Below are 24,510 nucleotides of genomic sequence, written 5' to 3'. Positions count from 1 at the left end.
GTTGTTTTACCTTCAGTTGTCGGTAGGTCTCTTTCATCACGGTAGACATGAAGCATGAACCTTGGTCAGTAAGGATCTCGTCTGCTATTCCCACCCAGCTAAAGAGTTGGACCAGTTCTCGGGCTACGGCCTTTGAGGTGGCTGACCGGAGAGGCACTGCTTCAGGGAATCGGGTGGCGTAGTCAAGGATGACCAGAATGTACCTGTGTCCCCGGTTGGACTTGGGCAGGGGTCCCACAATGTCCAGTGCAATCCTGCTAAAAGGTGTCTCAATGATTGGCAGGGGAATAAGGGGATTGCGGTATGTTACCTTGGGACTATGAAGCTGACATTCAGCACAGTGACGACAATAATCTTCGACTGCCTTCTTTACCCCGGGCCAGTAGAATCGGTTGAGGACCCTCTCATAGGTCTTTTCTGCCCCCAAGTGGCCTCCCAACAGATGAGTGTGCGCTAAATATAACACCTTAGAGACATATGGCCTGGGTACCAACAACTGTTCCACAATTTCCTCCCTTCATTGTTCTACTCTATATAACAGTTTATTCTTTATCATAAAATGTGGATAAGTGAGCCCACTCACCCCATCTTGTAGTCGACCATCAATGACTTGTACATTCCCCCAGGCTTGGCTCAGTGATGGGTCCTGCAATTGAGCGGATCCGAATCGACCCAGTTTTCCTTGCTGTAGGATCTCTGCTGGGGGAAATTCAGAAAATACCTCATGGGATTCTATATCATCAACTAGTTGTACACCTTCGGGATCTTCTGAGGCAGTAGCAGTGGAGTCAGAACGGGTTTTCTCACCTTCATCTTTATTGAGGGGTTCCTCAGGGCTGGTTGCTTCTGCATCTGTTATCTCTTCGGTGGTTAGAGGACACCGGTGGGTGGACAGACGATCTCTTCGTCTACGTCGGGTTGGTCTCTTCCTCTCTGCATCTTGGCCTGTCCAGTAGGCAGAGAAGGCTTGACAGTCTCGGCCGACCAGAACAGGGACTGGTAGGTGATCCACAACACCTGCTTGTAGTTGAAACTGCCCACGGGGTGTGACCATGCTTACTTCTGCGGTTTGGTAGTTCCTGGAGTCTCCATGAATGCAGGAGACAGTGATTTCTCGTCCCCTGGTAGGGCCTGCATACTCTGGTCGGATCAGTGTTACCATACTCCCAGAGTCTATAAGGGCTTCTGTGTCGTGGCCCCCAATCTTGACAGGGATCTTAGGGGCAGCCGCCCGCTCATGGGCCCAACAGGTGGTAAGAAAATGGCATGGAAGTCTTGATGACTCTGAGGCACTGGCTGTGGGCATGAGTTCCTCTCGGCCTGGGCATTCCCGTGCAAGGTGTCCCTCCCTCCCACATGTGAAGCATCGGAAGGGAACCGGATTTCGCAGAGGTTTCTCATCTTTCCAATTTCCTTGAGCCCTTAAGGGTTTTGCTTGGGTGACTTCAGGGTACTTTTTAGGTGGTTCTCGCTCCTGCCTCGATTTCCACGTGAGGGTTTTGTTTCCTTCAGGCTTTAACAAGCTCACGGTCACCTGGTGGTTTTCTATGAGTGCAATTAAGGTATCAACATTTTGTGGTCCTTGCTGAGCCACATACTTTTTGGCATCTGCGGGGAGGCCCCGTATACATCGATCAATCACTACTCTTTCTACAGCAGGAGGTCCATCTCCTTCCTCTAGCCAGCTTCTCACCATGCGGGTTAACGAGGTTACTTGGGCCCGTGCTGGAAGTGTTGCATGGTATTCCCAGCTATGGATGCGCTGGGCCTTGGCAGGCAGGCTGAGCCCATACTGGGCCAGGATTGCTCTCTTGACGACATCATAATTAGTTGCTTCATGAATGGTAAGGTCTCGGCAAGCCTTCTGAGCTTCACCGGTTAGCAGAGGAAGTATCAAGTTTGCCCAGTCTGCCCTTGGCCATCTCTCCCTTTGGGCTGTCTTTTCAAAGATATCCAGGTAGGTTTCAACATCATCTTCTCTAGTCATTTTAGTCAGATAATCCTGGGGTTTCCTACCCTGTGTCTCCGTCCTGCGGCATAGCTCGGTGACTGCTGCATTCAGAGTGGTTTGAGCCTGCAAAATGGCTGGCAGAGCCTCCTCCATTTTTCTTTGCACTGTCTGATCTGTTTGCGAGGTTCAAATCATGCCCGCATTCTCCACCATATGTAAACTTCTTTTACCAAATGGGTCAGTTTAGTTCAAGATGTGAAACAGATAACACCAGGCAGACGGTTAGTGCAGCAAAACGTAAATTTTCTTTATTCTTCAAAAAGGTATGGGAAAGGGGAATATGGAAAAACTGCAACTCAGGTATCTCTTCTCTTTAGTTCCTTTTCTTGGCCTCGAATCACATCTGGAGGGAAGGCAAAAGAGATGTATAGTTAGTCCAAGTGTTCAGACTACTCACGTCCTTTACTGGGTCTTTGTTCTTCAGTGCTGGGGTTGGTGAGCACTGCTTCAATGCTGGGCTGCACAACATGCCCCATCCAACACACTCTCTTCCCTTTTCACCTTTCCTGCGTTCTCTCTTATGTGCCTGTTGATTGAGGCTAACTGCCTGCAGCTGACGCTCTCTGTCAGAGGGGAAACTGAGCACACCTGTGTTAGGGGAGCTATCCCTGGTCCTGAACCTCTCTGGGTGCCACTGATGGTGCTCTCCATGGTGCTGAAGGTGACAGGCTTCCTCGTGGCCCCCACACATAACAAGAGCATTCGTCTTGTAAACGGATTTGAAATAATGATGTGCTGAGTGCTGACTGTCGCGTCTAGTGATGGTCACCCCGGATCTTTTTAAGGATTCTGGTTATTCTGAGTCACTCACTAATATGATCCGGGTTGTCCGAGTCACTTGAGTCACTTGGTCAAAATCTCCCATTCCAATCGCTAAGTCATACTAATGCCAACCAAGCAACTCAGATCACGCATGCAGCTACGAGTCTACAACTCCTCTGCTCGCAAAAAAGGGCTCATGTGACCCGAGGAACTTCTAAAAAACATGCATGTCCGTGGTTACATTATCAATTACATAATTGTAAAAGTTCGGTGTGTTTAGTTTCATTTCATAACGACAATTATATCAACACCACGTTTAGAAGATGTCAGGCTTTGTTTACTTGGAAGTGAGAGGAACGTGTCCTGTTTCAGATTGACTTAAAAGATCCACGATAGGCTTCGGTTAATGCAGCCACACAGTCACTCATCTGCGCAAGAACATGATCTTGTGAGTGAGTCCCAGACAGAGCCGCCCGCTCCTGTACGGGTCCTGTGAGTGAACCACTCGCGACACTCTAAGTGACTCAGTCAACAAGAGGAGCCGTGTTTGTCCGTCGGTGGTGGATCTTTCCAGCAGCACTGCTGCAGCAGTCCTCGTATTTAACATTTTTAAACATTTGCAGCTTCTACCCAAAACATTGTGCCAGTCAAATATTGCGACAGATTAGCCTACATGAGTCAGTAGGTTAATAACAAGGCTCGTTTCTCCTAGTCCAGGATTCAAGCTCTGTGTGTTGAGTCACTCTCTGTGTGAATCCCCGAGTTGCCAACCAACTCATTGTCGCGCGCACGCATCCCTTTGTACTCGGACTCGGAGCTGCAGAAAATTACGATCCGGAATAGCAGATTTTGGCTCACTCGGTACCCCCAGTCGACATTTGGTGATTAACTCGTTGTTGCAAGTTATAGAACCTATGGCAGCTTATGTAGAGTTATTTGTTGTAATTCTGTTGTAAACATTTGAAGAGCTTTGTGTTTGATACAATTTCTCATTTTTAATGCAAAATCTGAGAGGACTCAACTGACTCGGGTTAATGGTCACTAAGGAGTCATTTTAGGGATTGGGTTAAATGATCCGAGTTTCGAGTGACACTCATCACTAGTCGCGTCACATAGATAGACGACAAAGACAAGTAAGATCTGCTTAACTCAGCGGGAAGTTTTATTTCATCTCAAATATCAAATGGTTTGTGATCTCTATCATTAAAAACAATCACAGCAAACAGTAGGCAAAGGGTTAATGTACTTGACAAAGCCGCTCACAAAGGTGCAAAGCTATGTATGTGTGCTTGTTGTCAATGACCATTACTGGTCACAAAACACGCTCAATTGCAGGGTATGTGTGCTTGTCAATCACGGCAAATAAATGCGCATACAGAAAATTGCTCACTTTATCATCTTTTAGCGGTTAAATTGTTTAAAATCACTTAAGTGTTAACATTTGCAAGCCTTGGAAACACGTGCAAATGATCAACTTTCACCCTATTTAAATTTGCGTATTAATCCGCGACTCACATGCGAGCCGAACCGTGGGTCATGATCTATATGGATCACGTATCAACTGCGATCCGTTACACCACTAATTAGTAAAAAACAAACATCCTGAGATACTTGGTAGCCTACAATATTTACCTCTTATGATTGAGCATTAGAGACTTGGGCTCAAGTTGGCTACTTGATGGTGGCAAGCTTCTCATTTCTCTGATGAGTCAACGACGACATATGGAGTTCATATTGCACAGAAATCTTGTCAAAGAACGAAAAAAATAATGGTATTAACTGGTTATCATTATTTGAAATAAACGTTTCTTTTCCGGAACATATATTTTTTTTAAAGTTTCTGGTTTCCGTTCTGTTTCTTGCAAAACATCAAAAGTTTCTGGTTTTCGTTCCGTGAACTGGTTCAAACCCTTGATTATAAGATCCACGTTTTTAAACATCTTTTTGTGTGTAGGTGTGTATTAGTACATGTAAACAATATTCAAAAAGTACATACCTCAAAGAAAAAAATGACGCGAGTTATCGTCTCCAACGTTCTAGGACTACAAAAAACACTCGGATTGTAGGCAACAGTTGATTTCCTGGGATCGGTGACCTAGACAAGACCAACATTATCATAGCTTTGCTTTGCTTGGGTACGCCCTCAAAAATGGGAGTGGAGAGCGCCGAAGAGAATGGAAATGGCGGAGGTTTGAGTCCATCTGTTTCGAGTGTGTTTGTAAACTCTTGTTTAATCGTTTAAGCGATTAAATCTCTCGAGTAGACGCTGTCTCTTTAGATGCGAGGCCAAAACAGCACTTTATGGCCTTCCACAGAGGACATCAGGAAACAGTGGTTAGAATTTGTTTAATACGGTTCCGGCACAATCCAGTCAGAAGTTGTTTATATGTTCACAGCATTTTCACAATGACTGCTTTGTGAACCGTAATGATTTTGATGCTGGATTTGCGCGACGTCTCCCCTTGAAAGTTGGATTACCGTGCACTTCTGGAACACAGGCTGTAAGTATTCAAGTTTATTGATTACCTTTTACGTTACCGGAGCTTAACGTTATGTGCGTGTAGAGCGAGCTTGCAAGCTAATGTTTTTGTGTTGTTATATTGTATTTCATAAACAACGTGCCATATTTACCCACATGTATGTTGAATTATGCAGTCTATCAGTTGTTTTTATTGTTTTAAGTCGTTTTCAGATGTTTACAAACTTGCTAAGTTTCCAGTTAAACTGTTACCGTTAAAGTTTGTTCTCATGATAAAACTCAAGAAACTCTCAGTACAGATGATTTATTTCTATGTATTTTACTGATGTATTTACTTGAAGCTTTCTTAGATTTTGAAACAAAATAAACATGTAATGTGTCTTGCTAAGGTTGCGGCATGTAATATGTAATTAAGGGTGTCACGATTTCGATTTTAAATCGAATTCGATCGAAATTAAGTCACAACCTAGAACTTCGAATTAAAAAATGGGATCGTCGATCCGCCACGCCCCACCACGCCGCCATGTCACGTCCGGTCGGCTTGCCAAGCAGGGAAAAACCTCTCAGGGGTGCCTTTAAAAACATTGGTCCAGCGGAACGCGACTTGTATTTTAAACACAAGGGACGTATTGCTACAACTCCTTGAAATGCATATCATGAAATGGATTACTACCTAGTGATCTGACTTCGGACAGAGCGCAGCTCTCTGCACATGGGCGAGAGTTAGAGAGGCGCCAAGATGCAGCGGGTTATATTATAAACAAAAGGGATAATTTGCCTCAGCTCGCATGAAACGCATAAAACTGAACAAATACATATGGATAACTACTTTAGTTTATGTTTAGACATCGCTCTCTCGCGTAAAGTGAAGACCACAAACCCCCATGTGAGGAAAAGCATGCAATGTGCATTTTAATGTGAAACTATAATAATAATAATAATAATAATAATAATAATAATAATAATAAATAATAATGGCATAACATATAACATTTTGTAAAAACCGAGAATCGAATCGAATCGTGACCTTAGAATCGAAAATGTAATCGAATCAAAGATTTGGAGAATCGTGACACCCCTATATGTAATACATGACAACGTTTTAATGAATAGTCTAACGATTTATAGTCGTTGTACCCTATTGTTATAATATGTCTTTTTGACTGATTACATGTTTGTTTTATTTGTCTATATCCTAGATTCGCAGCAGGACACATCCTTCTACACTGTAGGCAGCAGTAGACGTGATGTACAATGCCAAACATGCTGTCAGGACTCTGCCTTGAAGTCTTGTGTTATATTTGTATTTTGTCATGGTGGCAGAGTTCTGGCAGTCCCTGGCCTTGTGTGGAGGTTCATGCCTTGTTTTTGTGTTTGGCATGTGCCTCCGGTGTCTTGTCATTTGTCCCCGCCCCCTCGTTCTCCTGCTTATTGTTAATTATTACTTATTCCCATCACCTGTTCCCTCCCCGTTATCTTGTTTAGTTTCTCTTATATAATGTTCTCTTGTCCTTAATTCTGTGCAGGTTCATTTTGTATTGTCGGTGTGTGATCCAGTTTTGTCAAGTCAAGAGTTTTATTGTCAAGTCTAGTCTAGTGTTTTGTGTCAGCAGTCTATGCTGTATGCCCCCACTTGGGCTTTTGTTTGTCGTCTTATTATTAAAATCCTTTGTTAACCCCTTCATCGTCCGCTATTGGGTTCATCTGTGCTATTCCTAACACATGCAACATCGTCAGACTGGCATATGAGAAGCAAAGGTATATAACACATATGATGTATTTAGCTAGTGATACCACTACCAGTCTTAAATGTATAACTGATGATGACAAGTTTTTTTTCCTCTGCAAAATCATAGGAACCCAGGCAGTAGCATCGTTTCACAATGTTTCCATCACCATCATCAGTGGATGCCTTTGCGGTCCGTAGCCTGATTCTCAGTTTTGCAGCAAAAAATGTGATTTTCCCATTTATTGGAATGCTGTGCAGGTATTTAAGTATTTTAGTAACTGTGTTAAATAAAGTAATATTTACTTTTACAATAAATGTATTGCTTGTTTATATTTTTACAGGTTGTACCTTGCAGCCATACATTACAATGAAAATGCAGTAACCAAAGCAGGAGAGGGAAACTACAAGGTTATGTTCTCAAAGTCCAAAAGGGGGAAATACATTGCAAGGCCAGTAAAAACCCAAGTGACATACTGTAAGCAGTAATACTTTTATTTCAAATATATTCATAAATTAAAAAAAAACTTTAAAAACTTAATTTATTTCCCTGCTTCATACATTATCAAAACAAAAGATTTATTGACTGCAATATTTTTACAGTTATGTGGATGATGTGATCAGGCTTGTGTTTGATGAGGTATCTGAAGATAAGATGAAGGAAATCCTGATTCCAATGGACCTGGCATCACAGTTTGAGAGACCTTCAAAGGAGCACGTGATTGCATGCCATCTCACATTCTTCAATGTAGGGGTCGTCGGAAGCCAACATACTGGTCTGATCAGGAAGCTCCAAGCGTATCTGGAGAACAACACACGACAGGATGATAACCCTATAGTGTCGTCTTAGAAAGCACCAGCTGACACGTCAATTTCTCTTGTGGTACCCCGGATTTGACTTACTACCATGGGTGCCAGATCTTTTAGTTATGCTGCCCCCCGCCTATGGAACTCTCTTCCCTTTGATGTTCGCAATAGCGAGTGCTTGTTGACTTTTAAAAAGCATCTTAAGACATATCTTTTTATACAGGCTTATTATGAATGTTTTAATTAAGATTTAAATGTCATTTATATGTATGCTGTTCTTTGATGTGTGTTTTGTCTTATGCAGTGACTTTTTTCTTTTTGTAAGGTGACCTTGGGTGTTCTGAAAGGCGCCATGAAATAAAATGCATTATTATTATTATTATTAAAGTTTTGATATGCCATTTATCTGTATTGATAGCTGTAAGAAGTGCATTGATCAATTTTTGAAAGAAGAGCACAATATGGTTACTATAGTATGTTTATTTGTATATTGTTTAACATTTAAATATATATTTGTAATAAATAAAAAAACTTTTGACTGAGTACTTTATTTTCTTCAAGTTAAATTTTTTGTTCTTTTGTGTACTTCGTTACTGTAGTGGTACTTTAGTGTTATTAGTTTAAAAATTTAATAAAACTTATAAACACTTACTCTAGTGTCATGCGCCTCAAAGGCCAATAGTCTGTACAATAAATGTTCTGTGTGTAGGAATTCAGACAATTGTGCAAAACCTGGATGATGAATCACGCAGGTAAGAGGCCCTGGAACCTGTTGCATTCTGCTTAAAACCTAATAAGTAATAACATAGCACTTATAAGTAAGCAGTCTTTCATAATAAAGTTTACTATAGTAAAATAATGTAGAACTAACAAATGAAATAGTTTTATCATCATTTCAATGAAACTTTTCTAAGTGCTACATTTGGTGTTTCCATATAGTTTGTACAGTAATGTAGTACATAAATACTACTATGTCTTTGCAACACATTTTCGTCTTTGTTTAGCATTCTCACAAGGCACCTAAAGAAGTTAAATCCAATCGCGCTCATTGACTGACATCGTTTATATCGTAACGGCCTTCTGAACTCTCTGGATTGAGCTCGAAGCGGTAAGGCAGTACAGACACCATCGTTTATAGAGAAATATAACTGCTTGTTTACGTTCATGCCTGTGATACACAGGACCGGAAAACAAACGCGTAGTCAGGGGCGTAACCTTTCAAACACACGCTGAACCCAGTTGCCAATAACAATTGAGTAGGTCATCTGAGCAAACCGAGTACACTAGACATTTTGGGAGGCGGAGACAGGAACTAAATCTGAGTGTTTTACAGACAGGGCAAAATTGGTGAGGTATGTAAGCAATTTATAAGAATTATAATTCATTAGTTTAAGTTTTAATAACATGTATGTACTATGGGAGACCAAGATATTACAATAAGATGCTAATTATTACAATAATAGGTGCTCTTTAAAGACTAGGTTATAAATAATAAAATACATTTGCCTATTTTATATTAATGTAAAAAATATGCAGTGTGACAATAACAAGACTTCGCAATGTGAGAGGATGGTTCAAGTAGTCCGGATAATGAGCAGCAGGTGTGGCAGTAATCAGTGTGGTGCAAGGGGTTCTGGGTGATGGAGTCCTAATGGTGATGTGTAGTGAAGCATCTGGTGGCCAGTAGAAGGGGCCACTGTGGTGATCATAACAGTATCCTGGAAAATGCTACAACCATGAGTCTTTCAAACTTTATAAAAAAAATACTGAATATCATTACTTCTTTTTATAGTATCCTGGAAAAGAATGAAGTTTTGTCTTTCAAGCTTTCTAACCACTTTGATTTACTTTTATACTGAAAAACTCTGAGAAGGCAAATCTTAGAATTTGTTAGAGCACTAAATAATCTAAATCGCCAGTGTTAAATATACACTGCTGGTGTATATGAGTACCACCATGTCTGGTGTTAAATATATTTTTACATACATATACAGTTTCCATAAAAAATAAAGAAAATATATAATTATAAGTTTTCTTTATTTTTCATGTACCATGCTGTTACAGTTTTTTACAGACCCTAGGACACATTTCTCAATACTTAGGTCACTTTTGCAAAACTCTTCACACAGTGAGCACAACAGAATTCTATGTAGGCTATACTGAGGATCAATTATCATTTCTTTGGCACAAAATGCATTCAATGACTACATCTCTCAAATTTCATGAATTCTTTCCTCACTCAGACACAACAACTGCCAAAACTCTTTGTACAGTATATACAGGCCAATTTGCACATGCTGTTTTCAAAACTGTTAAACTTATGTTCAAAACCATAACATAATACAAAACTGAATAAGACAGCAATTTGGTACATTTCTACAGTAATATGTGAATGAAATTTATTTAAAATCTTAAAAATAAATGCTTTAAAAACAATTGGAAAAATGGAGAGCACAGAGTAGATTACAGTTTCATTCATTCCAGTAACATATATTGCAGTGAATTAGAACTGTGTGAAGAGTTTTGCAAAAGTGACCTAAGTATTGAGAAATGTGTCCTAGCGTCTGTAAAAAACTGTAGCATTACTATCAATGGATGGTGTGTAGACAAATTCTTGTGTTTTTGAATTACATGTTTTTTTATTCGCTTTGGTACTATTTTCACAAGTAAGGTGTACATTTTCAAAACTCTTAGTACAAAAATCCAAACTGATCACACTTGTAACGTCATTCTTTCAGAACGTGATGTAATGCTTTCAGTAAGTTGCAAATGTTTACAGCCCACATAATCATTGGCCGCGTTTACATGCACCCCAACAATGCGATTATAATGGGATTTTGTCAATACTGCGATTATACTTTACCTCATTTAAACGCAATAATTCGATAAAAATAATGCGATTAAGCTCATAATCGCAGTAAGTATAGTCACATTAAAAGAGGTGGCGTACGCCGTTTATAATAGCAGTATGCGTCCATGTAAACGCTTTAATCGCATTTATACCGCACTAACTGAAGTGCGCGTGTGTAGTCACGCACCTTAAGCACAAATTCGTTTTAAACTTGACATTAGGAAGTTTTGCATGAACTCTGCCAACACGACTCGCTGTCAGCAGCGATAAATATATTAGTGATAACTAATGATATAATGATAACTTCATGCTCAACCAGCACGGCATTACCTAATATTGGATATTTCTTGTAATAAAAACTTTTTTGAAATTGTTTACATGTCACTGAATGTATGCTGTTCTTGTTGCATTTACACAGCGGGAAACCAGCAGATGTCCTCAACTCGCTGCGTTTCGCGTAACTAAACAATGAATGTAGTAGGTTAATATCTTACCTTTTGGCGTAGTCAGTGTGGTAGAAAAAGCATTAAGTATTGAATTTCACAGCAACTGCATAAGCACTGGATACCTGAGGTAATTTTATGTTATAGACCTCATGAATGAGCTTTCTACTGCATTTAAGTGCGCGTGCACTTCAAGTTCAAATAGATTTTATTGGCTGTCAATAGTTTATCGTTCATCATGTGCCAAAATCGCTATCGTTATAGTTGTTGTGTGAGCTCTGCTAATATAAAACGATTTTTAAAACTATATTTTTATATCATGTGAACGCCCTTTACAGGCACTGTTATATTTATATCTTCATCACCGGATAATGAAATACATCTATAACAACGTGTTTGTCATTTAACGTAAGTAAATTAAAACAGTGGACCATATGAGTTCATCCTTTGTGCTCTGCATTGGGCTATGTGTGAATAATCCGAAAATAAAAACTGCATGTAAACCGGAGTGAAGAGGTTAGCTCCAGTCATGTAAACATCTTACTGCGATTAAGACCATACTCGCATTATTGGAAATAATCGCATTATTGGTGTGCATGTAAACGTGGTCATTGTTTCAAATACAAGATTATTGTAATATGTAATGAGAACATTTGGTTTAATCACCGAAACACATTGGTATGATCTTCTTTCAGTTTAGTACTTTTAACAATCAGTTCATCTAACAGCAAACAATGCAAGTTTCAAATCAGCATTAAAACTGCTAAAATTAATATGAAACAGTACTTTAAAAAACATATTACACAGTTTCACAATAGGCAATACACTTACATAATCTATAATTTCCAAAATATCCATCCTATGTGTAATCAAGTGAAGGATCAATGAAGACATCCTCTACAATCATTTGAGCAAATTACAGTAGTTTTATTGTTCAGATATAATTGTAACATAGCTATACTTTCTATAATGTTACTGAATGAGAACAAAACATAACATTTAGGGCACACATTACATTACAGTCATTTGGATCAAGCCTGTCTTGAGCATTTGGCCGTAGATTTTCGTCCACCTCTTTGACCTCTCTGTTGGTGCTCATGCCCACCTCTCTGACGGATCCCTTGTCCACAAGCTCTTCTTATTCATTGCTATCTGTCCTACTCCATGTTGAAAGAAATTGCCAGTGTTTATACCCCCATTTTTACAGTATATCTACTATAATGACCAACTGTGGTTACCACTATGTAAAATCAATTAGCAATAGAGTATTTTATCATGTGTGGTTATACATAATTTATATGTTCGTACAAACACACATTTTATTTCTGTAGTTCTCAAAATCCATATACTGTATATTGCTGAAATGAAAGTATATAAGTTTACCAAATGGTTCAGTGATTAACTATTACAGTTCTCCACAGACGCCAGGACACATTTCTCAATACATAGGTCACTTTTGCAAAACTCTTCACACAGTTCTGCTAACAAACTTTCAGCTTGGCAAAGCAGTTCATTTCACATTCAAAATTCTACCAAAACTACCAAAACACTTTATTTAGGTCTCAAATCAACTCATTCTTCCAGAACACTAGCAAAGGTTGACGGCCGACAAACACACTTTGTTACCCACGAAACACTAACAACATGAGGCATTATACAATGTTTTTTCTGTTTATAATTCACTGCAATATATGTTACTGGAATGAATCAGACATGATGCAGAATTCTTCAATATTTTATGTAGTTTATTTTTATTTTTTGCAGTGAGTAATTCCAAAATACAAGAATTTATATACACACCATCCACTGATACAGATACAGTAGTAATGCTAATCTACTTGGTATTCTCCATTTGACCAATGTTCTTATAGCATTTCATTTTAAGATTTAAAATATATTTCATTAACATATTACTGTAGAAATGTAGCAAATTGCTGTCTTAATAAGTTTTGTATTATGTTATAGTTTTGAACATAGGTTTAACAGTTTTGAAAACAGTATGTAAGCATGTGCAAATTGGCCTGTATGTATAAAGAGTTTTGGCAGTTGTTGTGTTTGAAGGAGAAAAGAATTCATGTAATTTGAGAGATGTAGTCATTGAATGCATTTTGTGCCAAAGCAATGATAATTGATCCTCAGTTTAGCCCACATAGACTTCTGTTGTGCTCACTGTGTGAAGAGTTTAGCAAAAGTTACCTAAGTATTGAGAAATGTGTCCTAGCGTCTGTAAAAAACTGTAAAAGTCTTCGTCAATACTCCTAACAGTTCTGGACTTTAAGACCTCTTTTATGGTTTAAGATGCTTTCTGAAATACTTCTTTTTTACTAGGATCCAGTGGTGGCCTGTGACTTCTTTTTCGAGGGCGCACGATGCAAAGCTCGTCGCAACATGTATTTAGTTTGTCATGTGTGTGGTTCGTCCTTTTAAAAAATATGTGTTCGGTGCTTCCTGTGAACCATGTGCATCATGCGTCTTGTGCCTGCTGCACACGTGTCTAAAGGGTTTATGATAAAAGTGATGCTCACGTTTTCCAGATACTCGCATTATCTCATTTGTAATCAGAGTTTACTTTTAAGTTAGTGTCTTGTATTTTGTTAACGTGACCGCCTCTTTTATCACAAACTGTTCCGACACATGTGCAGGCACTTATTTTGACAAGACGCATGATGCACATGCCTCACACGATGCAATGAACACATCCCTTTCAATGATGAGCAACACACATGCTACGAACACATATTTTTAATTTGCCCCCCTTGGAAGATAAGTTGCCAGCCGCCACTGATAGGATCTTTTCTTTAATTTAAAGGGGAAACTAAGATACGCTAAGATTTTTCATGAACATGGGCCCTGGTCTTCTGTCTACAGGATAAGGAAATCATTTTCAAATATGGGTGAACAGTTTCTTTAATGTGCCACCATCAAATAAAAACAATTTACTGACAAAGTGCATATACTACATGTAAAATACATACATTTTCTGTATTGATGTAACTGTACAAATGCACAAATTGAGGGATGAGAGCCAGAGGTTCGTAAGGGACATTTCAACTTTACAGGGGGGCCAGAACAAAAAATGGCATCTGATCTGAATTTGTATTCTAATTTCAAACTTTTATAACTCCAAATTGATAAATTCACGTGTATCCTTTTGGCAGCTGAAAGAGCCCAACATGAGCTTTTTTGATATATATATATATGCGTGCGTGCGTGTGTCCATATCAACCAAAATGTCACTTGCTCCCTAATGGTTCTTACCCCTCGAAATTTTGAATATAAGACTAAAGAGAACAATGTATTAACAAGACAAAATGGGTTAACATGCTTTTCATTATATATTATTAGCTCTTTGAGATGTGGTCTCCTTTGTTGCACTCAGGGCTGGTGCTACCTATAGGCCTCAGGCTTGAAGGGGCCCTCCATAATCGCTAAATTCATGTGCGCTAGTCCACAAATCACTACTGACAGCAATAGACAAAGTTATAAGGAGAGTTTGACTTTATGCGGCACAGCAAGAACCGCAGGCTGATGATATCAATTTAACGCGAAAATGATTGATAAGCAGACTCTTCTTTATAATTTCTTGAGTCGCTCTTGCGGTACTTTGATGTCATCTGCCTATCGGTTATTGAAGCGCCACATCAAGTCACAGCAGCCTATAGCCTATATGATGAATAACATTAAAAACTCTGCAGCTGACCGACTTTAAAGGATGCTGAAAGCGGCTATTACATCCTTTGTTTTCTGCTTAGCGAAACGTGTGTAGCACATGATACAGGTATTTTGAAATGATTGTAATGCATTGTAAAAATAACCTTGGCTTTGTTCTGTGTATTAACGTCATTTAAGGACAGATCAAACTTGAGCACTGCTAACTCTGTTTAGACACTTTGAATGTGTGTCCATGATAGCATTGCGTAGGGAGCTAACTTTCAATATATCCAAGTTAAAAAAACTTTTGTATTTAAAGTAAAACAGCAAACAAAACACTTTATGACACTGTCTCACATTATCTTGAAAATTAGAGGGGTGCGAGGGGCCTCCAATATAATTTTTGCCTACACTGTAAAAATATCTTTGCTGCCTTTAATTTTTTTTGTTGAATTAACTCAGATTTACAAGTCATGTCAACTTACTATTATTTATCTTGACAAGAGATGAGTTGCTACAACTTATAAAATGAAGTTGACTATTTTCAACTATATTTTATGAGTTACAACAACTCATCTATAGTTATAGCAACTCATCTCTAGTCAAGATAAATATAAGTAAGTTGATATGACTTGATTCATTAAAAAAATGTAAGGCAGCAAATAACTTCTTACAGTGTAGGACCCTTCAAATATCAAGAACCGGCTCTGGTTGCACTATACAGTATGAGGTTTCTTCTCCTAAATCAAACTGTACTATATAATCAATAAATATTTACTTATACATTATATATTTTAATGTTAAAATACTTTCTATGATTTCAGGTCAATGTGCAGAAACAACTATAAATAATAAATTTATACCATAGTTGATTTTCACAAAATTATGAATCCCTGCAGTTTGTTTGAGCTTCCTCTTAAAGGGGACATATTATGAAAATCTGACTTTTTCCATGTTTAAGTGCTATAATTGTGTCCCCAGTGCTTCTATCAACCTAGAAAATGTTAAAAAGATCAACCCAATAACTTAGTTTTGGTAAACCATTTTCTGCAAGCATGTGAAAAAATAGGTCATTGTAATTTGGCCCTTATTGTGATGTCAGAATAAGGTAATACCGCCCCCTTTATCTGCACTATCCAACCACAGCACAACCATTTAGTATGGAGAGAAAGAGAGAGATAAAATATTTCACAGCACAATTGAGTTTCAATTGCAACAAACCACCATCATTGTGATCAGTGGTTGCACTTCATCCGCTCATTTGCATTTTAAATGACACACCCAAAACGGCACACTTTTGCTCAGACCTATTTTAGACTTAGTTTACATCTTTAAAAAAATCTCATAATATGTCCCCTTTAAGTCCAAAAATTAAACATTGGCTGTGGGTTTGTGACAGGACTATCTGTTCGACTGACCAATTAAATTTAAAAAAATGTTGGACAACAGCACTTGTTTGGAAAACATTTTAAATTCAATCCTTTTGTTCTTTATCTCTGTCGAAGCCGTATATGGGCCCTGAAGGCCTTGCAAAAGACAAAGTAAATAATTGGATCTAAAGAGGCATTAAGCATCGCAAGCATTACAGTCAGCTCCTTTAGTATGTAGAAAGTCTGAGCTTTCATACAATCATGCAGCTGGGGTTTGATGAACACATATGGAAGTCTAATCAGGTGATAAGGCACAAAACACACACAGAAAACTCCAACTAGTACTTTCATGTTACGCTTAGACTTGATAAGCTTGGTGCTGCTGGTTTGTGCTGGAGCAGCGCTTTCGGCTTGTCTGAGCCTCTGTACGGTCCACCAGTAAAGTAACATAAATGATACCAACACAAACAGAAACATTACAAAAGAAGTTATTTGTATGACCCTGTAAATCTTTTTGAGCAAACTGTTATGATAACTGTCACAGTCAAAATCTCCTTCCGCAGGACTTCTTGTACCAGCACTTAGTGCAAAAGCAACCATGTAGAAACAATTAACAGTGACAACGAAAGCCCAAGTTGTTATACAGATGTTGCGGGTCGAACGAATTGTTTGCATTATGTGAGCCTCCATTGGTCGCACAATTTTCAGGTACCTGAAAAAAGCAATGATTTTTACTATACAAATCTATAGAAACATTGCAATTTGTGTTAAAACAATTTCAATTTTAAAGGTGAAGTGTGTAAATTTAAGCGGGATCTAGTGGTGAGGTTATGAATTGCAACTAACGGCTCAGTCTAATGCTCACCTCTGGCTTTTGAAACACATAGAGAAGACACGGTAGCCACCACCGGACAAACCTGTAAACTTAGTAAAAAAAAGTTTGTCCGTTAAGGGCTGTTGTAGAAACATGGCGGCACAAAATGGCGACTTCCATGTAAGGGGACCCTCTGTGTATGTAGATAAAACGTCTCATTCTAAGGTAATAAACACATAATGGTTCATTATGAAAGATCCCCTGATCATATAGTTTTGTATATTATTTTGCATTTCTGTCAAGTAATCCTTCTAAAAATTACACACTGCACCTTTAAAGTAAAAAAATGTTGCATGCATGCACCCATCCGTCACCTTTTATAGGGTGGATAAAAACCCATTAAAATATAATAAAAATAACTTCAGTACCATCAAAATTTTAAAAAGCTACTAAATGTGTCTTTCCTTTTTTGCTTAAATGCTCTAAGCAATTTTTATAGGAATTTTAGAATTGCCTTTGTTTCTCACTTCTGCTTAACAATGTATGCTGTAAAATTTTCTTAGTGAAAAATAATGTTTTGATTTTTCTGAAAGCATATTTATTTTTGTAACCACATGGTTTAGACAAGGGGTCTCCAATCCTTTTGTGAGTAAGGGCTTATGGATAAAACAATATGGAGGGCTACTTTTTTGATATAGTCTACTCAAAACATTTTTCTTTTACGCTAAAATGTTAGCATACATAAAGCCAAGTTAAATAAAAATATACAATAAATACATATTAACCCTCTATGGCAGTGGTCTTCACTATTTTTTGCATGAGAGCCACACTGATAGGTCAGAGTCAATAGGAGAGCCGCCTTTACAGCAAAGTATCAAAACTTACATCCAGTCATAAATAGTCTGATATCAATCTGTTGCAATGCAATAAATACGAGGACAAAACATTCTTTATCATTTACCAGTCAAATTTGTAACTGAGACAAGATGATTTCCCTTAATGACAAAAACAGGATTTTAATGGTAAGTATTCTTATGATATGTGTATGTAGTGCCCCCCGAACCACTAGGAGGCCACCTTTCTCTTTATGAATTGTATGCGGTGCTGCACAGAACAATTGGCGAGTGACATTACTTTGCCGTGAGAGCAATTCGAAAGCATAAAAAGCAGTCTTAACAGTACTTTGATGTTATATCATATGACAATTGCACTGTGCAAGCGCTGCATACGATTGAACACGCTTATCGACGTGTGTCTTGATATAACGGGTATGCTTTTCTAATAAAGTTAGAGCAGAAAAGACAGAAAAAGCGCATGCCTGCATGATCATATCACTGTATTATTTACTGCCATGTGAGCCACAAATTAAAGCTTGCCGAGTCGCATGCGGCTCAATCCCGTGCAATGAAGAACACTGCTCTATGGCATGACTTTTTCTTTTTTGGGGAAAAATATTCCCCCCCACAAACTTTTTGGGAGCTTGGGGGCCACTGATAAAATATGCATCATACTATTTATCCCCCCACCACTCCTGACCCAAAATTTGACCCACAATTTGTTTTGTTGCTATAAACACCAACGATTTTTATATGATATTGTTTGTGGCAACAAACAAAAACATGGTCCAAATTCTGACCTACCCTTTTATGTCTACTGAGGTTTCGGACATACTGTTCGTTCACCTACTGCTTTTTGCCTACTATTTAATATGGAAGTATGTAGTTTCGGACACAGCCTCTGTAGGACTGCGCCTCTCCAGGATTGATGTTCACCCTGTAGAGGGTTAACATTGAGGCTATTAATAGAACGTGCTTTTGTGGGCAACCTGATGCCTGTGGGCACCATGTTGGAGACCACTGGTTTAAACAAAATAATGTAGGTTTTCTAGGTCAACATTTAATTATGTTTACACTCATATTGGTCTCACCAATGTTCGACAAAAATTAAATCACACTCAACGTTCAGGCACAAATGGCACAATTTCTTGAACAGTGGCGGCTGGTGACTTCTTTTTTTGAGGGCGCACGATGAAAGTTTGTCACAACATGTATGTAGCCCGTAATTTCAAAATATGTGTTCTGCACTTTGAGAGATTGAGTGTGCATCATGTGTCCTGCCAAAATAAGTGCCTGCTGCAGATGCGTCTAAAGGGTCTATGATAAAAGAGACGCTTGCGTTTGCCAGATACTCACATAATCTCATGCATAATCACAATTTACTGTTAAGGAAGTGTCTAGCGTGTATTTTTGGAACGTGAGCATCTCTTTTATCATAAACGGTTTTGACGCGTGTGCAGCAGGCCCTTTTTTTGTCAAAACACGTGATGCACACAGGATCTCTCGACACGCAGGACACATACTTTGGAAAAGGGAACCACACACGTGTCAATCTGAACAATTATTTTGAATTAGCGCCTCCTTGGATGAGCAGTCACGAGCCGCCACTGTTCCTGAAAATGACTTAATAGTATAAGCAGACTGTTATTTATACCTGTTAACAGCAATGTAGCCCATAAAGAGAATACTGGAGTACATGTTGAGGTAGGAAGCTGGAGCCCCAAAGTTACAGTAGATACGATGAATTTCCTCTGAACTGACAGCATATTTAATTATGCGTAATATCAAACACAGGCAGACGAACAAGTCGGCCACAGCTAGATTCTTCAGATACACTGTGATGCTGGACTTATGAGTAACTTTACAAAAATACACATATATTGTTACACTGTTGAGCACCAGACTTGCCGAACAGATCAGTGTGTAGACACATATGAAAAACGTACGAGCTGGCATTTCACATGGTCTTTCAGTTGAATTTGTGGTGTTTCCTTCCATGCTGAGCAGGCTCGTAACCTAGAGGTGAAATTTGTCTGTTAAATTTTAAAGTCTACACATTTTGCAACAAGTCTAAAGTGCAGTAATGTATTTGAACCATTATGAAGACTTTTTCATACTACTGTAAATTAGCATTTTTTGGTTCCTTGTTCTCAGTTAAGGCTCAAGCTCGTTTAGCACCTCAGCTCCTATTTCACACTTAAAAAAGACACATCCCCCCACATAGTCTACATTATCTACATCTACATCATCTACATGTACATTAAATTGTTTTCTTTCAAGATCTGTTACGCGCTGCGCCAAGACTTGATACTAGATTCTGTATTTTTATTAAATTTGACTGGTTTATATTTAAACATGTTCGGCTACAATGTTAGAAAAATGATCAAAGCTGAGGTAGCTGGTACCTTGTCAAAAAAGATATCTTTGCACCTACATAGTTTGTATTAGTACCTCAAAGGTATCAAATGTATACTTTTTAAAAGGGTACTGACCCAATGACAGCTTGGGACCATTTTTGACAATTTTTCTTACAGTGTATTCATCAATTAAAAGACCATTATAGTTTCTAAAATATTAGAATATTTAAACACTTTTAAATTAAGTATAGAACAAAATGTTGAGATTTTACAATACCAAAAATAACTTTTTTTCCCCAAAAAAGTCAGTAAAATTATCACACTGATCAATTATATTATTTAAAAAATGTTTTTTTAAAACTAGTATTATGTTAGTATAAGTTTAAAATAAATTTTCAGTGTATTTATGTAATTTTCTATAGTTTAACTTACCGTGTGACTTTCGTTCAACTCCTCTAAACATTGAATGTTAGTAACAGTAATCTCTCGCTTTAAACAGGAACTTGATGTTGTCAGATGTTTTTGATGACGCAGTAAACATTTTTTTTTTTTTTTTGGAAAATTATTTCAAGGATTTGAAACAGAAACAAAGGCATAAAAAATTTGACATTAACATACAGTGATAGCAAATGTTAACACTTGAATGTAATGTTTCCCATGATCCTAAAAAACGTTTTGATTTATGGGTCAGTGGGGTTCCACCCAACAAAACAGGAATAATTTCTTTAATTACAAAGCTACAATTTTTTTTTTAAATTATATATTTTATTTTAAAATTAATATTTTTTAAATAGATGACTTAAGAATAGATGTGAAGTTCTGTAAAGTACAGTATTTTTATCAGCTTGCTTTCTGGGTATTGTTTTGGTTTCATGTTACAATCTACATTGTGTGTGTGTGTGTGTGTGTGTGTGTGTGTGTGTGTGTGTGTGTGTGTGCGTGCGTGCGTGCGTGCGTGCGTGCGTGCGTGCGTGTGTGTGCGTGCGTGCGTGCATGCATGTGTTTCCCCCCACAAAAAGGATTTCTGATCTGATTATTCCTATTGACTATAATTCTATAATGTGGTAAAAAGATTTAAAAGTTTGAGTAAGTGTTTCAAAATTCTCAGATGTCTTTTTAAATGGCTGGACATTTTCAAAATGTGTAAGCTGACCACTAAGGCACTGGGTCTCTTTGAGTGCATTTATTAAGGACCCTCCCTCAGTGGCATTCCTGGGTAGATTTACGCCCTGGACAAACTATATAATAGTTATATAAAAATAAATAAAACACCAATCACCAAAAATAAATAAAAACAACATAAAGATTCCAGCAGTAGACTATTTTGTATTTTACATACAAGTTTTGTTTTGCATCATCCCAATACTGCTGTGGAAGTAATAATATAATAAGTTTTATTTATGTAGCGCCTTTCCAGAGCCCAAGGACTCTTTACACAGAATAATTAATAAGAAGACAATGAAGTACAGGGAGGCATATAGAGACAAAGTCGAGTTCAAAACTAATCAAAGAGTAATCAAATCAGTAGGAATAGCATTCAGAAACAGGTGGGTTTTGAGTAATGATTTAAATTCAGTTATATTATTTTCACTGCAGAGAGGGCGGGGAAGCAAATTCCAAAGTTTGGGTGCAATAGTAGACGAAGATCTGCCCCCCCCCCATTGAAAAAAGGCGATTCCGAGGGATAACGAAAAGACTAGAGTCAAAAGAAAGAAGTGAGCAACTTGGGGTGTAGGGAACGAGCATATTGCAGAGATGGGGGGAGCCAAACCCTGCAAAGATTTAAAGGTAAGCAGTAGGATTTTGAATTTAATACGATAGACTACCGGAAGCCAGTGGAGATCTTTCAAAATTGGAGTGATGTGAGTGAAAGTGAGTGTGAGTGAGTAATCTAGCAGCTGAGTTTTGGATGTATTGTAATATGGAAATAGAGCTGACGGGTAGACCAATGAAGAGGGCATTACAGTAATCAAGGCGTGATGATACAAATGCATGGATGACAGTTTCAGCGTCTTTAGTACTAATGAATGGACGGAGTTGGGCGATGCGACGGAGGTGAAAGAATGCAGATTTTGTAATGGAATTGATATGGGACTGAAAGGAAAGTGCCGAAGCAAGTGCCTGCAGGGATGCAGGGAGTATGGCATGGAGACGCAGCGTCTCGTTCCCTTCTCAGGGAACTAGGGTTACATACGTAACCTGAGACGTTCCCTTTCGAGGAACTCGAGCTGCGTCGCCATAGCAACGCTTTGGGGAACGAGATGCCCACGCTTCCATACTACCAAATGCCTGCAGCGTGTATAACTGAACACAGTCAAGGCAAAAGAACCTGGGACCCTAAAGAGGAGTCTAGGTCTAAATCATAAAATCTGACGAAGTTGAGCGGTGAAGACCAACCGGCCGCATCACATACGTCATGGAGTGAAGCGCCTGACCCTAAGGCCTTAGAGGCAGCCATACCCCTGGTAGAGTGGGCCCTCACAGCGACGGGTGAGGGTATACCCTGATGTTCATAAGCCAGTGAGATAGCATCCATTATCCATCTGCTCAGAGTCTGCTTGGTTGCCGGTAAACCTTTTCTGGGTGAACCAAAGCACACAAATAGCTGCTCGGACTTCCTCCACTGAGCAGTCCTGTGAACATATGTATCCAGTGCTCGCAAGGACACACCAAATTCAGCTTTTCCTGGTCCGCACTCCTGCATGGGGGAGGACAAAGGGCCTGCAGAATAATGGGCCTCGGCACATTGTTCAGCACCTTCGGAACATAACCTGGCCTTGGGTGTAGAAAAGCCTTAGCCATCCCTGGTGCAAACTCAAGACATGTCGGGGATACCGACAGGCCCTGAAGGTCCCCCACTCGCTTTAAAGTAATAGCCAGAAGGAACACAGTCTTAAAGGCCAGAAACCTGTCTGGCGAAGTCTCAAGTGGCTCGAACGGAGCCAACGAGAGCCCTTCCAGCACGACCGCTAGGTCCCAAGTGGGCACCCTGGAGCGACTAACAGGTCGCAACCCTGGAGTTCCACAAAGAAAGCGAGCCACTTATGGGTGTCTACCCACCGACGAGTCTTCCACAGGAGTATGGTAGGCAGAAACTGCTGCCGTTAAACCTTAATGGTGGAAGGAGTAAATTCAGAGAAACGCTCCTGCAGAAACCTCAGAACTATGTCAACAGGGCAGTAAACTGGGTCTGTCAGATGAGCTGAACACCAAGAGGTGAAAAATTTCCCACTTAAGGGAATAAAGTTTCCCCGTGGAGGGATAAACACAACCAGGGGGGAAGGCATACAGACGTAGCCTCGGCCCCGCCTGTACTATGGAAAATCACAGTGGGCAAAGTGTGGTGTCCTGGGATGCAAACAAATCTACCTCTGCGCGTCCAGATCTTTTCCAGATGTGGTTCACCACATCTAGATGTAGTCTCCACTCCCACTGGAGATGTCGGTTGTCTTGAAGGGGCATCTGCCACATTCAGGTGGCCTGGTATGTAGACTGCCCTCAGAGAGTCCAGAAGTGTATGGTAGGCAGAAACTGCTGCCACCTATATCTTAAAGGTGGAGTAAAGATATGGTCTCCACAACCTCAGTTGGTAGCATGACATCCTTCCAAATGAGTATGGTAGGCAGAGACTGCTGCCACCTAAGCCTTAGGGTGGAAGGAGTTAACCCAGCAGAGAATTGATCCTGCAGAAACCTCAGTACCACGTCAAGGGGCAGTTGACTGGGTCTGTCAGGTGAGCTGAACACGGAAAGGTGAAGTTTCGCTACTGTAGGGCATAAGCTTCCTTGTTGAGGGAGCTCTGAAGTGATCATCTGGTTCCCACAACCTCATTCGGGAGCATGAGGTCCTTCCAAAGGAGCATGGTAGGCAGAGACTGCTGCCACCTAGACCTTAAGGGTGGAAGGAATTAAGCCAGCAGAGAATTGCTCCTGCAGAAACCTCAGTACCACATAAACAGGGCAGATGACTGGGTCTGTCAGGTGAGCTGAACACCATGAGGTGAAGTTTCTCCACTTAGGGCCTAAGCTCCTGAGGGAGCTCTGGAGTAATCATATGGTCTCCACAACCTCAGTTTGGAGCATGACATCCTTCCAAAGGAGTATGGTAGGCAGAGACTGCTGCCACCAAAACCTTAAGAGTGGAAGGAATTAAGCCAGCAGAGAATTGCTCCTGCAGAAACCTCAGCACAACATAAACAGGGCAGTTAACTGGGTCTGTCAGGTGAGCTGAACACCATGAGGTGAAGTTTCTCCACGTTGTGCCTAAGCTCCTGAGGGAGCTCTGGAGTAATCATATGGTCTCCACAACCTCAGTTGGGAGCATGACATCCTTCCAAAGGAGTATGGTAGGCAGAGACTGCTGCCACCAAAACCTTAAGAGTGGAAGGAGTTAAGCCAGCACAG

General features: G+C 39.5%; 2 protein-coding genes across 2 annotated transcripts; both read right to left on the bottom strand.

Moving 5' to 3' along the window:
* Nucleotides 1-517: 517 nt before the first annotated feature.
* On the bottom strand, nt 518-2,104 carry LOC141361688 (uncharacterized). The gene is made up of 2 exons (XM_073863340.1): nt 808-2,104; nt 518-696 (listed from the first exon to the last, which is right to left on the bottom strand). Exons 1-2 carry the CDS (start codon nt 2,102-2,104, stop codon nt 518-520), a joined length of 1,476 nt encoding a protein of 491 aa, XP_073719441.1.
* A 13,990-nt stretch (nt 2,105-16,094) lies between these two features.
* LOC129437316 (G-protein coupled receptor 87-like) lies at nt 16,095-19,761 on the bottom strand. Its single transcript, XM_055195466.2, has 2 exons — nt 19,405-19,761; nt 16,095-16,812 (listed from the first exon to the last, which is right to left on the bottom strand). Exons 1-2 carry the CDS (start codon nt 19,746-19,748, stop codon nt 16,221-16,223), a joined length of 936 nt encoding a protein of 311 aa, XP_055051441.2. The 5' UTR covers nt 19,749-19,761; the 3' UTR covers nt 16,095-16,220.
* Nucleotides 19,762-24,510: the final 4,749 nt, after the last annotated feature.

The sequence above is a fragment of the Misgurnus anguillicaudatus genome, chromosome 24, assembly GCF_027580225.2.
Source record: "Misgurnus anguillicaudatus chromosome 24, ASM2758022v2, whole genome shotgun sequence".
Taxonomy (NCBI): Eukaryota; Metazoa; Chordata; class Actinopteri; order Cypriniformes; family Cobitidae; genus Misgurnus; species Misgurnus anguillicaudatus.
Note: the sequence above shows the minus strand (reverse complement) of the source record. Positions and strands in the feature narration are given on the sequence as shown.

Excerpts from the sequence above, each read along its gene's own strand:
- LOC141361688 (XM_073863340.1), bottom strand. The coding sequence starts at position 2,104 with ATGGAGGAGGCTCTGCCAGCCATTTTGCAGGCTCAAACCACTCTGAAT. Across the intron at positions 697-807 it reads ACCCCTCAATAAAGATGAAG|AGATCCTACAGCAAGGAAAA; the intron begins GTGAGAAAACCC and ends TTCCCCCAGCAG.
- LOC129437316 (XM_055195466.2), bottom strand. The coding sequence starts at position 19,748 with ATGGAAGGAAACACCACAAATTCAACTGAAAGACCATGTGAAATGCCA. Across the intron at positions 16,813-19,404 it reads GGCTACATTGCTGTTAACAG|GTACCTGAAAATTGTGCGAC; the intron begins GTATAAATAACA and ends TGCTTTTTTCAG.